A 14,955-nucleotide genomic window follows, 5' to 3' on the forward strand; every position below is an offset into this window, starting at 1 on the left:
GCCAAGGCTTGTTGGTGGTTCTCGTAAACCACTGACTATCTGCGATCCGACGACCGACATGGGACACCATCTGCACCACTCCAAGGACTTCTCTTCAGCTCCTGGGCTCCACCGCTGGTCTTCTTCTTCCCCCTCGTGACTTTTAACCTACTTAGCTTGCTCTGCCCATTTAATTATTTAATTCTTCTAAGATGGCTGCCTTGTTTATAGTTAGGCCACTTGTTATGAATTACATTATCAGTGTCACTGCGCTAAGGTGTCAAGATCAAGCAACAAAGACAAACAAACAGTAGGTGTTCACACTTCAAGCATGTCTGTTATCTATTGTTTGGTAACACACCTACGTCAGGGGTCCTTGTAGATCTGTATAAATATGTCACATTTTGGACAGATAATCAGAGGGATTCCGACCAGAGGGCATCACCACCATTGCTGATACCGATGCTGCAGTCGTCTTGACGCTGACCCAGTCTTCTTGTCCCTGCGGAGTCTGAGATAGAGACCCCATTCCAAGGTAACGAGGGCTGGGGGCTCCTCTCCTGAACATGGCATTGGCAGATTAGGTTTAGCAAACCCAGCTCTCCTTTAGGTAGGAGGTTAGGCCTTTCACATTATGGTATTAGGGCATATTACATCTCGTATGTCTTTTCTATGCTTTGCAAGATGGTGGGGGTCTTTGTAATAATGACTCTCGTCTTCACAATTCTGTTTCTTGCATTATTCATTATCCTAATCATTGCAGCCCATCCAACTTGTCGCAAATTGCAGTTACGTTAAATAAAACTATTGGAACTTCACTGCATCTTTGTCATTGCCTGTGTTTGTATGAGACATGATATATCTGTGAGAAAGGGGTTATCTCCGTTTAACCACGACACTCCCTGAGATGTTTTATTCTCGAGCCCATGCGTAAAGGCTGCCACAAATCACCTTTACTATTGTGTTTCTGGTGAGGTGCTGCTAGTGAGCCAGTAAGGTGGGACAACAGTTGCGACTTGTTGTAGGAAAGGCGTAGTTGCCTACAAACAAAAGTACTGTCATCCTTAAGCCAGCAGTCTTGCCCAGAGCAAGAGTCCAAACTACGACATGGCGCAACCAATAATGGTGTTTAGGCACTAATTTACGGATACCCCGACTATAACTGTCTCACAGACAACAGGTACCCTAAGTACCATTATACGGAGACGTCCGTGGTCCTTGGGAAAATCCTCCTCAGCGGAAAAGGTAACACCTGATTAAGCTGTAGGTTGTTCGAGCTCGAACTCATAAAAGGACTTTTCTCCCCATTTTTGGTGTTCCGTTTTTCTAAACAAATATGGCTAACGCCATTGATATTCCTGAAAATGCTAGACAATCACTAACACAACATTTACTAATGCATGGCCTTACAGATGAGGGTGGGGATGTTACTCTTACAATAGAAGCTAATGAAGCATACCAAACAGAAACATTTTACTGTTGGGTCACCTTTCCTGAGGTGGACCAGAGAACACATACGTTCGACACATATGAAATTGCAAACGTACCTCCACGGTACCGAGCATACCAGTATCATGAAATATCGCTCACAAACCAAGAGCATCAGAACTGGTTCGAAGGTGCCCTACCACATGTACTACAAAGAGTGAGGTTAGGTCCATTAAGTAATGATGGACCAACATGGCCTATGTTTGCACCTACACACCTCACCCAGGCATACAAAATATGCAACTAGCGGATCTGCGGGATTTATATAGTGAATTGGTGACATTATATAGACGATTTACTTCAGTTCGTCATGCGAACATTGAACACAACACCAGCGCGTCCAGCACCGCCAGCACCTGGTGGTTATCAATTGGCTACTGGGATTAATCCACAAACAGTGCATACTATTATGGGTAAAGTGCCCGCGGAACAGGAAAAAATACCGTAATGGATTTCCCAGAAAACTAATCAGCTGGAAGCTGTGTTTCCCCATACGGGACCACAGGGAAAACATAGACTGCTCACTATGTGCTTGCCTTTTGGAATGGTTCCCTCAGTGGATGACTGTGCCACATGGGGTACAGTCTTCGCTGCCATATATACTACCACACATGGTACCACGACACTTGCCAATTTACCGGAAGTGTTAAAACAAATACAGAATGAGCATGGGACTGCACCAGCCCTGAATTTGGGGATAAAATTAATGCGTAACTTTGACGCAGTTTCCTGAATCATACTCAGTAATATTAAAGGGGAAGCGGTAGCACTGGCAATACGCCAGCGTCTCCGGGAAACTCCACACCAGGAGCAAGAGAGACAACTACCGAAAATTATTTCCGATACCTACACTAGTATAGGACGGGATAGTTTGGGAGCCAAACCAAAGAAATTGGAGTTACAAGGTACAGCCCATAAGGAGGGTACAAAGCAGGCACAAGAGGGCTCTAAGAAGCGCTGGGATAAACAAAAAGATTTTAAAGAAATAAGAGAGCTGATTCTCCACACCCGGAGAACTCCGAAAGGAGATATAATCTCAGAAATAGGGAGAACATTAAAACTCCACACAGATATACTGATTCACGTCCCTCTCGTTCCTTTCAGGATGCACCGGATAGACGTAGCGAGAGAGGGGGCCATCAAGATCGGCATCCTGAGTACGTGAAAGAAAAGAAAGACTCGCCGCAATCTACCATTAAAAAGGGAAGAAAAGACTCCTCAGCAAAAGCCACAGTTTAAAAAGAAGAAGGTGGCAGCACTGACAGCTAAAAATGCCGTATACTTGAGAACACTGTTGAGGAACAAGACGTGGGCAGTGACTCTGTTGGACAGCACGGCAGAGGTCACGATATGTCGCCAGAGTCTGAAAGATCATCTGGATGCAACAGCAACTAGCGATTTCATCGCAGTTGAAACAGCGTATGGTTGCGTTCTTCCCCCGATAGGGTTTATGATTTAAAGATTCAGATAGAGGGAGACGTGGAATGCACTATTAATGTGATATTTTTGGATGAACTTACTAGTGATATCCTATTGGCCGAAAGAGACTGGCCACCTGAGAACGTCCGCAAGCTCCCACATGGGGAAGATGTCATTTTGCCTTCTTTTTCTGATCTTGTTCTGGAAGCAGACAAAGAAGCCTATGCTTCTAAAAGGGCTTTAGCGCAGGCACCTGCGTTATATCGCAATCATGTAGGTTGGGACAAGGAGTCTCCTTTTCATGTTATTCCCGTTAGGTCTACACCCCAACCACAGCCACAATATCCTGTTAAACATGAAGCAAAAGCTCCAGTGAGGGATATCCCTGCCCAACTTGAGTACCAGGGAGTGATTGAGGCCTGTACATCTGCAATGAATAATCCGTTATTCCCTGTTGCAAAGCCGGACCATTCATATAAAATAGTCATTGATTATAGACACTTCAATAGTCATACAGGCACATGTGCTATACAAAATTCATACAGCACGGCACTAATAAAAAAATATAAAACAACATTAGACATTTCTAATGGATTCTTCTGCCAGAATTTAGCACATGAAAGTTGGGACCTGAGTGCATTCTCATTTGGCTCTCAGAACGCTTTTGTCGTTTACCTCAAGGCTATAAAAATAGCCCAGGGCTATTTTCAGCCCGTGTAACATCAATTTTACACGATATTGATTCCGAGGCGCTATCCTACGTGGATGACATATATCTCACAGGCGACATCCTCGACATTCATCTTGCAAGGGCGATCGGATCATTTTGGGATTTGCAGACCTCGGTTACAAATTCAATTTCAAGAAAAGCAAGATAGCCTTTCTTAGCATATTATTCCTGGCATATGAGCTATCAAATGAGGGAAAGAGCCTGGGCTCGCACTTTCTAGAAAAATGTGCTCAACTGCACCCTCTGAACACACTTAAGAAACTCCAGTCATTACTAGGTTTCTTTAATTTTGGCAGGACATACATTCCATATTATTCACAACGCATCAAGCCACTCTATGACTTAGTTCAGCCCAATTTTCCTAGCAGACACTGGACAATTGAACACACACGCATCCTTAGGGAAATGCAACAGGACATGCTAGAAGCCAAACACTTGCACACATGTGACAATAAAACAAATGTGGTCATCAGAATAATTGCTGGTGCCATTGGATTTACTTGTGTCACCTTCAATGAGGGTGACACGGCACCAATAGCGTATAAATCACATTTATACTCCAATGCTGAACAGCGTTTTGCACCTACAGAAAAGATTCTGACAGCAGTTCAGATGGCTGTCATAAAAGAGAGGACACTTGCCCAGGGGAAACGTATTATTTTTGTCTCCCCGGTGCCGGCCTTAGAGGCTGTCAATAAAGCAAGCGTTCCTAACGATAAAGCATTACATCCACGTTGGATTCAACGGGCAACGCCTCTGACCGCCACTGATGTTGATTACATTTTTTATCCAAAACTTCAGACACAAGAGTTTCTCCAGTACTAACAAGAGTACCCTGCTCCTCTAAATATTTTGCCACTAGACAACTACCATACTGCCATATACACTGATGGTTCAGCACAACCGGCTGTAGGTACTAAACTTCAATACTCGGCAGCTTGCGCAGCCGTGAGCGGAGTGATGGAAGATGGAGTTTTCCACCCTCGCAATACCTACACGCAGACCTTAGGGGACTGCACAGCCCAGTTGGCTGAGCTTAAAGCTCTTATTCTACCGCTCGAACATACTGAGCCAGGATGCCAGACTTTAATAGTCTGTGACTCTTATTACTGCGTCCAGTCCTACAATGACTATCTCAATCATTGGAAATTGAACGGGTTTAGAGATTCTAAAGGGAACACCATTAAACACAAAATACTGTGGGGGCGGGTGGCTGATCTTAAGGATAAGCTGCTGTGTGTCCATGTAGTCCATACATTGGGACACCAACGTGTAGGAGTACACGTTACTGGTAATACATTGGCTGATGAAGCAACCAAAGAAGCAGTAGCTACGGCTTCTGTGGCTGCAGGGACTTGTTCTCAGACGAGATTGAATAATGAAATATTGACTGCCGTTAAAACTTTGGCTGCAGGCAAGCCCCTTCCGAAAGGATACCCTACAAACTATACTTACCATATCAGTGCTTACACAACAATTCCTGGGGTTGGAGATTGAGTGATCCCCAATGAAGACCAGGTACTAGATCTAATTAAAGCAGCGCATGAGGGTGTCGCTTCTGCACATGCTGGTATACAGGCCACGATAACACTCCTACAGAAACGCTTTTGGTGGCCTGGTCTATGCAGATGAACAAAGCAGTATGTCCTTTGTTGTGACATTTGCCAGCAGATCAAGGGCAGATCCAGGGCTCTAATATCAAACAACCACCGCAGACATCCCTCTTAGTGTCCAACAGGCCACTACAGTGTGTGTACCTGGACCATTGTGGTCCCTTACAGCCTGATGGTGCATACAAATACATTCTAGTCGCTGTAGATTCTTGTTCTAGATTCCTATGGGTATGGCCACAGCAGTCGGCTGATGCCCGGACTGTTATAAAAGACTTTCTGATCTTTATCGGTACATATGCTGTTGCAGCATTCCATTCGGACCGGGGCCCTGCATTTGCCTCTATGGCATTCAGGGACACCATGGGGACGATGGGTGTTGAACTCCATTACTCCTCACCATACCATCCCGAGGGAAATTCGGTCGTGGAGAGGCGAAATCGTGATCTAAAGCAGTCCTTCACAGGTATTAGGTTCAGGCCGCAGTTGGTTACATCACCTATATGGGGTCCAGAGAGCACTTAATAATCTGCCAAGATGGTCCCTGGGGGGATCACACTCCATATGAGGTTCTCTTTGGGATACCTATGTACGTCCCAGATCTTGATGCCCCTGGTATGGTGGCAGCAGAAACACCATTTGACATAAATGAACGCCTCATTGTTTTACAGGAGCTTCAGCAAGTTCGTGATGATAAATCATCTGCAAGTGCTGCCACCTTAGGAATAAGGGATTTAGCGAAAACTTCGACTTGGCTGGATTCCTAAAGTTGGGGATCTGGTTCTTGAGAAGATCGCAGTGAAGAAGGAGTTCGGTCCATCATACAGAGCACCTGTACCAGTCTTGGGAATTCAAGGCACAAGGACTGTCATCTTACCACCACTTTCTGGTTGTAAGACGAACAGATTCATCTCCATTGATTACTTCAAACTACACCATGTGGCCGATCCTTCACAGTAGACCCTTGGGTGGTTCCCGATCCCCTCTCACTACCCAACAGGACATACATCTACATGGTAGGATGAATATCACTACTACAGACTATGCAGCAATGTCAACTGCTGTTCCAGACACCTCCTTGACCATGGGGAGGGCGGAAAATGACCACCCCGGTTCAAGATCTAGCTGTTTTTTACACAAGCACATCACAGACTAATGACACTGTCTACCAAGAGCCCCCACGTGAAGTGGACCAAAGTAAGGATGGTGCACCGGCTCCCGTGTTTGCAGAGACTGCGGCCCATATTGAAACTTTTTGACGCAAAACTGCGCTGACGCAGTTTTGCGTCAAAAATATTACTGCCAGCTAACGCCATTTCTTTGAGTCGTGTGGGCGTCAAATTTATACTTTGACGCACGTCAGTACAAACCACAGGTGTGAGTCATTTTCTCTGACGCACACCACAGCATCACGTCGTAAAGGACAACGACGTTATATGCGTTGGAAATGACTGTGAGCCGATATACGACACCGCAAACCAGATATGCGGTGTTTTTTGACGTAATTGCGTCAAAACTCGCCGCAAACACAGCAATTTGTGCAGAGGAGAGCCAAAATGGATCCCAGATGCTTGCACAGACCCCAGGAAGATGACAACAGACCAGGAACCAGCCAGGAGCACACACACAAGACCCAGGACAGGGAGAAAAAGAAAAGAAAGTGTCGCTTCAGTGCAGAGGAGCAGGAAATTCTGGTGAAATAGTTGACGGAACACCAGCACCAACTGTGTGTCACCTAAAGTTGCCAATTAGTAGGAGAGAGGCAATATGGCAACAAATTGTTGACAAGATTAACAGTGTGGCAGAAGTACACAGAACATTCATCGAGTGCAAGACAAGCTGGCATGACTGCAAGTGCAGGACCACGGAAAAGATGGCCAGGAACAGGAAGGCAGCACTGCAGACTGGAGGTGGGAGTCCAGCATACCAGGAGGCCCTGGACCACATGGAGGAGATGGTCGTAGCTGTCATCCCTGAGGAGATCGTCACAGGGATTCAAGGACTGAACAGCGCAGAATACCAGGAGACAACGCACATGCAGGGTAAGTTGCATGGGGAATTAAAATGCACAAATGTTAACTGCCAGCGGGGGGAATACCTACTACCCAATGGATGTAAGTCATGATATTCAGGGAGTGGCATGGGTAACGGGGCATGGCACTGGGGCATGGCCCGTTCAGAGGAAACCTGGGGCACACCACTACACAACACCAACAACCTTTACATGGGTGTATGCTGCCATGCAAAGGATGTTGCAAAGGTAAAGCCAGGCCAGGAGGGAAGGGCACAACGTCGAACTGGCATCCCGTCACACGTCAGCCACTATACTCTCTACATTAACTAGGGCCCAATTAACAACCTCTAGTCATACCGACAACTGGAATGTAACATTGACAACAGTTGCCACTACCACCTCCGCTGTGTGTGCTGGTCAAGTAGCTAATGGCAGTAACGTCCCCATGGATCTAAAACACCAAAATGATAGGGTTTAGGATGACAACGTTAACAATCCCCTGAAACAAGACAAATGTTCCAGTCCTGTCAAATGTGAATGTCCATAGTTTCCGCAAACATCAGCCAATGTCATCCACATTAGGAGGTACACAGCACTAATGTGATACCCATGCTGCATTTGTCAGGGTCCATCCTGTGCCTGGGTCACAATGCAACATCCCAAATGTCATATTGCTCAGACAACAGCATTTAGGGGGAGGACACATGTAACTGGTCACAGAAATACACCAGCACAGTCAGAGGAGGAAATAGGACACTGCTACCACTATTAGGGCAATCCAATGTACCACACATTCCCCAACATCAGCAGTACACATTACCAATCCTGACATCCATATTGTGCCATAACAATGCTATACATAGTATATGCTACATTTCAACTACATATAGGTGGATGTGAAAGATCAGAGACTGGGGCAGGTCCAGATTGTTAAGTGTGGTGCTAGTGACATCAGAGCACCCACAGCCAGTGAAAGTCATGAGAATGGAAGTAGACGGAGGTTTGAGTAGGACAAGAAGGTGGCAAATCACTATTTGGCCAGAACCAACACCTAGAGGAGATGATGACAAGTCCACAAACAGACCACAATACATGTGACATGCAGGTGGGGCATAAGCCTGGGAGAATGCCCATCTGAAAGACAGGAGCAATGAACAGGAACCAAGATCACAATGCAAAAATAATCACAAGGCAGGCATGTCACATTACAAAGCCCACAACACTGACACACTAATTGTACCGTATTTCATTACAGAGGACGATGGATCTCCTGTGGATATGCCTGTCCAGGACTACCCTGATGACATGGATGATGAGCTGACAAACATCAGCCACCAGACCCTCCAAGAGGTCCTTGGAACCCTCCAGACTCCACCTTCAGTCACAAGGAGGAGCACAGATACAGCAGCCATCACAGAGGACCCACCCACCACCCCAATTGTACGACCTGCCAGCTCCAATACAGCTGAGGACTCTGATGACACTGGCACCAGCTTCGAGAGAACTGTAGTCAGAGTACAGCGGGAGCTGGCCAAGGAGGTGCGGGTGGGGATGCAAACTATGCCAGCCATCCTAGAGGGGGTGCGTTCGTGCATGATGTCAGCTGAAGAACAGGCAGAAGCTATGCAAGGGCGAACAACTATCTTGCAGGAAGTAGAAAAAAGGCTGAAGGAAATCAACACAGCTGTAATACAGTTGACCCAACACCTACAACAGCAATCCTGTCAACACGTGAACGATGCAACATTCAACCCCTCAGGGCCGACCTGGCTGCCTACCACTGTGATGTGGCTGCTATTCTCAAGAACCAGCAGCTCCTCCTTGCAGCAGTACTGCCCTCAAGACCCCCATAGATAGCAGCTACCGGGATGTCTGACTCCACGTCTACACACACTGAGGTGTGTGTTGCCCCTTCACAACCACCACCACCAAGGGCAGAGGAGGCAACACACACATCAGAAGATGAAGACATGGAACAGATCACCTTCACACGTAAGAGTACCCGGTAGCACTAGTCCCTGCCACATGGCCACCTATTACCAAGGTCCTGCGCTTTGTAACATGCAAGTCTTGCAACAACTGTACTCAAGCACTGTTCTGCAACCCACTGTTTATCTTGTCAGCCTGCTCTATGATTGTCTCTCACTAACTCATTGGCAAGTCCTGTCCCTCTGCACTGTCTGACACTTCACCCCAGCATGTCCAATGACATGTCCTTTTGCACTTGTGTAGTATCACAATGGAAGATCTCACTATAATGGACTCACAATGATGGACAATGTACATATAGCACTACAGCACTTTTCAATAAATAGCACTTACACAACCACTTTGTCTCTGTGTAATGTGACACGTCAACCGTGCAGTAGATCAGTGAAGTTTGCCTCCTGTCAATTATTATAGAACCCCAACATTGGTCAACACCCACCCACCCACACACATAAAAATAAACAGTAGAAATATTCAGGAACCCCCCCCCCCCACCCACTAACACTAACCAAACTAACAGCCTATACTAATCTAACACTAAGCCCCCTAAACCCACAAAGTATAAGAGCCAGGAAAGAGGAGGGAGGGGAGGGAATCATGTCTGTCTAAATGTCTACAGGTTGGCCCTCCTCAGGGTCTTCTTGATGGAATGCAGCAGGGGTGGTCTGGGTGCCAGCGGAGGAAGCATGGGTGTTGTGGCAATGGCTGAAGGGCTGCCCTGCAGGTGGTGCTGTGCTTGGTCCTGGAGCAGTTGCTGTTGATGGTCCTGCAAAGGTCCCAGCTGCTGTTGGTGCCACCTGTGTGGTTGTGGTGGTGCTGCTGGTGGTGGCTGTGGTAGACACAGAAGGGCTGCCTTGTGCAAATGCCCTCCAAGCTCTGGAGGCTCGTTCATGGCGATATCTTTGGGCCATGTTGCGGTACCCAGACTCAATATCAAGTATGTGGAGGTATCTCATTGCCTGCCGTTGAAACTCCCTGACCTGGATGGGAGTCATATTTGCAGCTGTTAAGACAAATAGAAAATCAAACATTAGGTACTGCATTGTGTGAAATGGCACAAGAAGTAAATCAGACAATACATCTAATGTACTTGTAACAGCATATATCATCATAGAGATCATTGATTGTCCCTGAGGAAGTACATGGCAAGCCAGCCTACAAAGGTCCTATCACACATAGCACATCCAAACCCTACAAGATGGGTAACAACTGGCATTATTTTGGCATCATAGTTCTGCCAGTTGTCTGCTAAAAATCATGCTGCACATCCTCCACCACTGCCAGAGCAACAAATGTCATTGTACAGAATGGCAATCTAGGGCCACAAGATCTGCGAGTTGTAAATGGACTTGCCAGTATAGAAAGCATGTGCTAATCATGAGTGACTATATTAGGTTCAGACAAGTGATTCACTGATTTACCTGTCTGTGTACCAAACTTGTATCATCAGTCCTAGGTACACTATTCACAACCCTATGCCTGTGTCTGGGGGGGGGGGGGGTGGACAATCAACTAATAATTTCTAACAACAAGGACACCCATGAAGCTTAGGAAAGCTGGACATGGGTTTGGCCCAGCACACACACCACAGGTAAGGAGGATCTCCAAATAGGAGACAGCTAACCCTTGGATAATCCCATCAACACTCATGTTTGGAAAAGCAGACCTTTGTCCACATCATTTCCTACCAGTAAGCCATGACTTACAACAAACAGAGAGATGCAAGAACACCTCTGGCCATGAGTTGCATGCACACCTAGGCCATTGTACTCAAGTGCCACATATTCCTAGCACTACATGTGGAGCTACATGCTGCTAGGAAGTTTAACATACAGTTCAACATGTTCATTAGTGAATAGGGAAGCAGAAGTCTGTGGGTAAGACTTTGGCATCCCTATTCTGGGAGAATTCAGGTCTGACTGGCTGACTAATTCACTAATATGGTCCACTGCAACTTATTCTGAATCAAGTTTTATCCACATGACTCATCCTTATTCACATTGCCGTGCCTACAGGACTGACCTAGAATACCAAAATATGACAATACGATAAGGATTGGCCAACTCAAAGATGGTGATAAAATGATATTCCACTCATGGAACAAAACAAATGATTGGCCAGCGCATCACACCTTCCTATGTGTCCAACACACAGGAGTCCATCACACGTCACCAGCAAACACAACACATAACAGAAATATCAACACTTACTGGACATGTCTGGGTCCTCAAATTGAACCACCTCGCCAGCAGTGTAGGGTGCCGGTCCACCTGTAAGGCATGGAAGGGAGAAATGTGCTCAATTTCTGTGCACTGTACAACAATTCAAAAGACAAATACTATGTGTAGGATTACATCAGAAAGTAAAGCCTCTCAAACATGATGATACTGCATCCTACATACCACGGCAAACATGTACAGACCCAGGGACTCCAGTGAGTGATACACACATATCTGCACACATGCAGTGGCCCTAACTATCATGTGGTGGCAAACATGGTCCTTCATTAGTGAGCAGACAAAATCATGGAGTGTATTAGTCTCATCATGTGTATCCATGAGAGACATCCAAAGCCACTTTCCGTGAGGACTGCATTACCAGTCAACCAGCCATTGTGACTATGACCAATTTATGACACATGTACAATGTACAGAGGGCCAGGGACATTTGTTAGCCCTTAATTTGTATCAGTTTCATCATTTGATGTGGTACAGCTATGATGAGTTGCACCAACCATAGAGATATGAACCCATGTGCGTACCTTTTGCCAGCCATCCCTATTTTAAAAGTAGCACTACAAACTCCAAATACCAGTCTAAGATGTTAGCTAAGCGCAGCTAGAACTTGTTACCTACGTGTCCAAATCCAGATCATACATGTATCCGAAATGAAGGAGGGCACAATAATTCCTAATGTTTTCGGGATTTTCATGATCGGTTTCCTTACACACTCACCGAACACACATGAGACATATGTTTGCGCCACATTGCTATCATCAATTGATGTGAAGCCTGCACTAATTTTCAGGCTCCTGTTGTGTTTATAAAGTTAGTCTAGCTGTTGCGTCAACAAATGACGGTAATGTGTCGGAAAATTCCATACCTCACAGGCAACTGTGGCCTATATCTATACATATTTTGCACCTGATTTGTGTTGCTGTTTGACACAAAGGCGGTGCTAACTTACTAAATACAAATGTATTCAGTACGTATGCGGAGCTCTTGCTTCCATACAGCTCGCAATTATGGTCCTTAACAAAGTAGAAATATGGCCCTGTATGTTTCACTAGCATTCCACACGCTCAACAAAATTGCCAGCAGATATTGTAAAAATCAGCTAATGTCACTACAGAGCATTTAAACGTGCACATTAACATGATTTGTACTCACCAACAGGGCCACCAATCACAATCCCCAGGTGGTCCAGCAGATCTTGCTCCCTGAAGACAAGGTCAGCCCAGTGGTGCTTCAGCTGATGATCGTTTCTTGGTGTGTTGTATATTCTCTGCAGATGATGCAACACCTTTGCCCACCGGTGCCTCCGTGCCTCAGTGTGATACCCCTGGATCACATGCCCACCTGCCTCAATCATCAGGGGTAGGAAATGGCACACCAGCTAAATGAACCCACCCAGCTCCTCCTCTCCCATCCTGCCAAGACGAGGCCTACCCAACATAATGGTACAAAAATAGAAATAGGGGACAAAGGGGAACAAAGAAGAATAGGGGGGATGTAGGACAGGAATTTTTTTTGAAAACTACTAACACAGCCCAAATATACCCAAATTAACACTACCCACAACAGACTCCCAACAAAACAAAGACAATTGTTTACAAAACAAATGACCACAAAAACACTCAGACAGGATACCACAGACAGCTTTTAATCACAAAAAGACAATTAAAAGACCACACTGGAGACAAATTCACTAAATGCACAGAGACAAATCGAGGCACACAGTCAGGAAATATCACAGACTGCAAAGTGAAAGTACACCCTCTGTACCTATTGTGTAAACAGGATTTCCCATTACATCACTTCCTGCCTAAAATGTGGTGCGTTTTTATTGTCATGCGTCAAAATATTATGACGGATACGTCTTATTGACACACAGGAGTAGATTTAACCCCACATCCATATGGGTCAAAATTGTTTCAAACTTAACCAATTTTCGGAGGTACACTGTGGAAGATACCGCTCAGGGCCAATGGTTCTTTCAGGGCATTATGCGTCATTTTTCCGGCATAAGTGTCATTTTTAGAAGCATGTGCGCCATTTTTTGACACGTATGCGGCACAATTTCAGGCATTAACTGGGTTTGGGTCATTTTAACATCTTAATGTTGTGACAATACTGAGATAGGCTGATTGCACCCACTTTGGGCATGACGGTGTATGGGCACATGTGACACATTATACTACTGTGGACCATGATCAGCTAATTCATGTACAGGATTTTCACATTTGACTGACGCAATAGATGGCCAAACGTGTGGCCTACATACATGTATTACACAAATTGGGCATGTTTGGCGTCAGGAGAGGATAGCAAGGTGACGCACATAAGTACAATAACTCAATGCCTATGGGTCAATGTGTGTGCTTTGGCTACTAATATTGTTGTTGACCCACTTTGTGACCATCACAAGATGCATTATAGCAAATATGCTTGTATGCATGTTGAGTCGATGTGTCCAACCCTCAGATGCAAGTCAGAGTGGAAATGAGAGAGGACATGTGTTAGTCATACATGTAGCAACAACTGCTGTGTGCACTTTCTATTTTTTGGGTAACATAAACACCACACATGACAAAGCATGCACTGGATAGATAGCAGATGGTTGTTCATGTCAATGGTCCAAAACTTTGCCATCACATGTCCTGGAATTTTGGATACTGCTTCCTAGGCACTTGTTGGTGAACCCACCATGAGTCAGGCACATGTACATACTAAGTGGGTACCGTGTTTCTGACACGGAGAGCCAAAGATAAACCACATTTGTAATGTCACGCCACAGTTGAGGTCATATAACTGAGCCACAACTCTCCTGTGGCAGTGGAGGGCCAGCAGACCAAGCAGCACGTGGCCACATATTTCCAGTGATCAAATGCACAGAGGTGTCTGGTTCATGTGTGTGGGCCAATGTTTAGCCTGTATATTTTTAGGGGTCTATGTTGTCACAGTTACGTCTAGGTCTTGTCATGAGTCTGTGGCGGCTATTCCTGTATCTACTAAGTATCCTTCGGAGATCAATGGAAGTAAAGCCAATGAGGATTTGAGAACCCACATGGAGATGGTCCTACCCTGTAACGTGCAGACGTGTTATGAGACTGTCAACAGGACAACCTTTGTGTGCTGAGTAAGATAATATCTCAGGATTCTTGTACTGGCAGGTGTCATCACAAAATTGGTAAAACAGGTTGGCCTCTAAAATTCCCACTGCATCTGGGAACATCATAGCCTCTGTGCTAATTATTCTCGCAGCTATTCACCACGCACGGCCCATCAATATGTTCTGAGCAATGTGAATCAGCGTGTGGACTGTCAGGGTCCTAACGTGTGGACTTTTCATGCACATTATCTGACGTTGCTGGTTCTGCTGGAGGCACCATACCCAATCCCTGCATACGGCCATGGTACACTGTCACAATTCGTCACTCATGCATACATGAGACCCAGATAAGGGATAGGTCATGATTTGGGTATTTGGAGACAAGTTCCCAACAA

At 45.6% G+C, this 14,955-nt stretch overlaps 1 protein-coding gene across 1 annotated transcript in view; it reads right to left on the minus strand.

Moving 5' to 3' along the window:
- LOC138283277 (embryonic protein UVS.2-like) overlaps positions 1-14,955 on the minus strand; it is an 88,282-nt gene that overhangs the window by 2,842 nt on the left and 70,485 nt on the right. Inside the window, 2 exon segments of the mRNA XM_069221299.1 lie at positions 10,096-10,232; positions 11,440-11,499. Coding sequence (XP_069077400.1) covers positions 10,096-10,232; positions 11,440-11,499 — 197 coding nt within the window.

Source organism: Pleurodeles waltl, chromosome 3_1 (assembly GCF_031143425.1).
Source record: "Pleurodeles waltl isolate 20211129_DDA chromosome 3_1, aPleWal1.hap1.20221129, whole genome shotgun sequence".
NCBI classification, from domain to species: Eukaryota; Metazoa; Chordata; class Amphibia; order Caudata; family Salamandridae; genus Pleurodeles; species Pleurodeles waltl.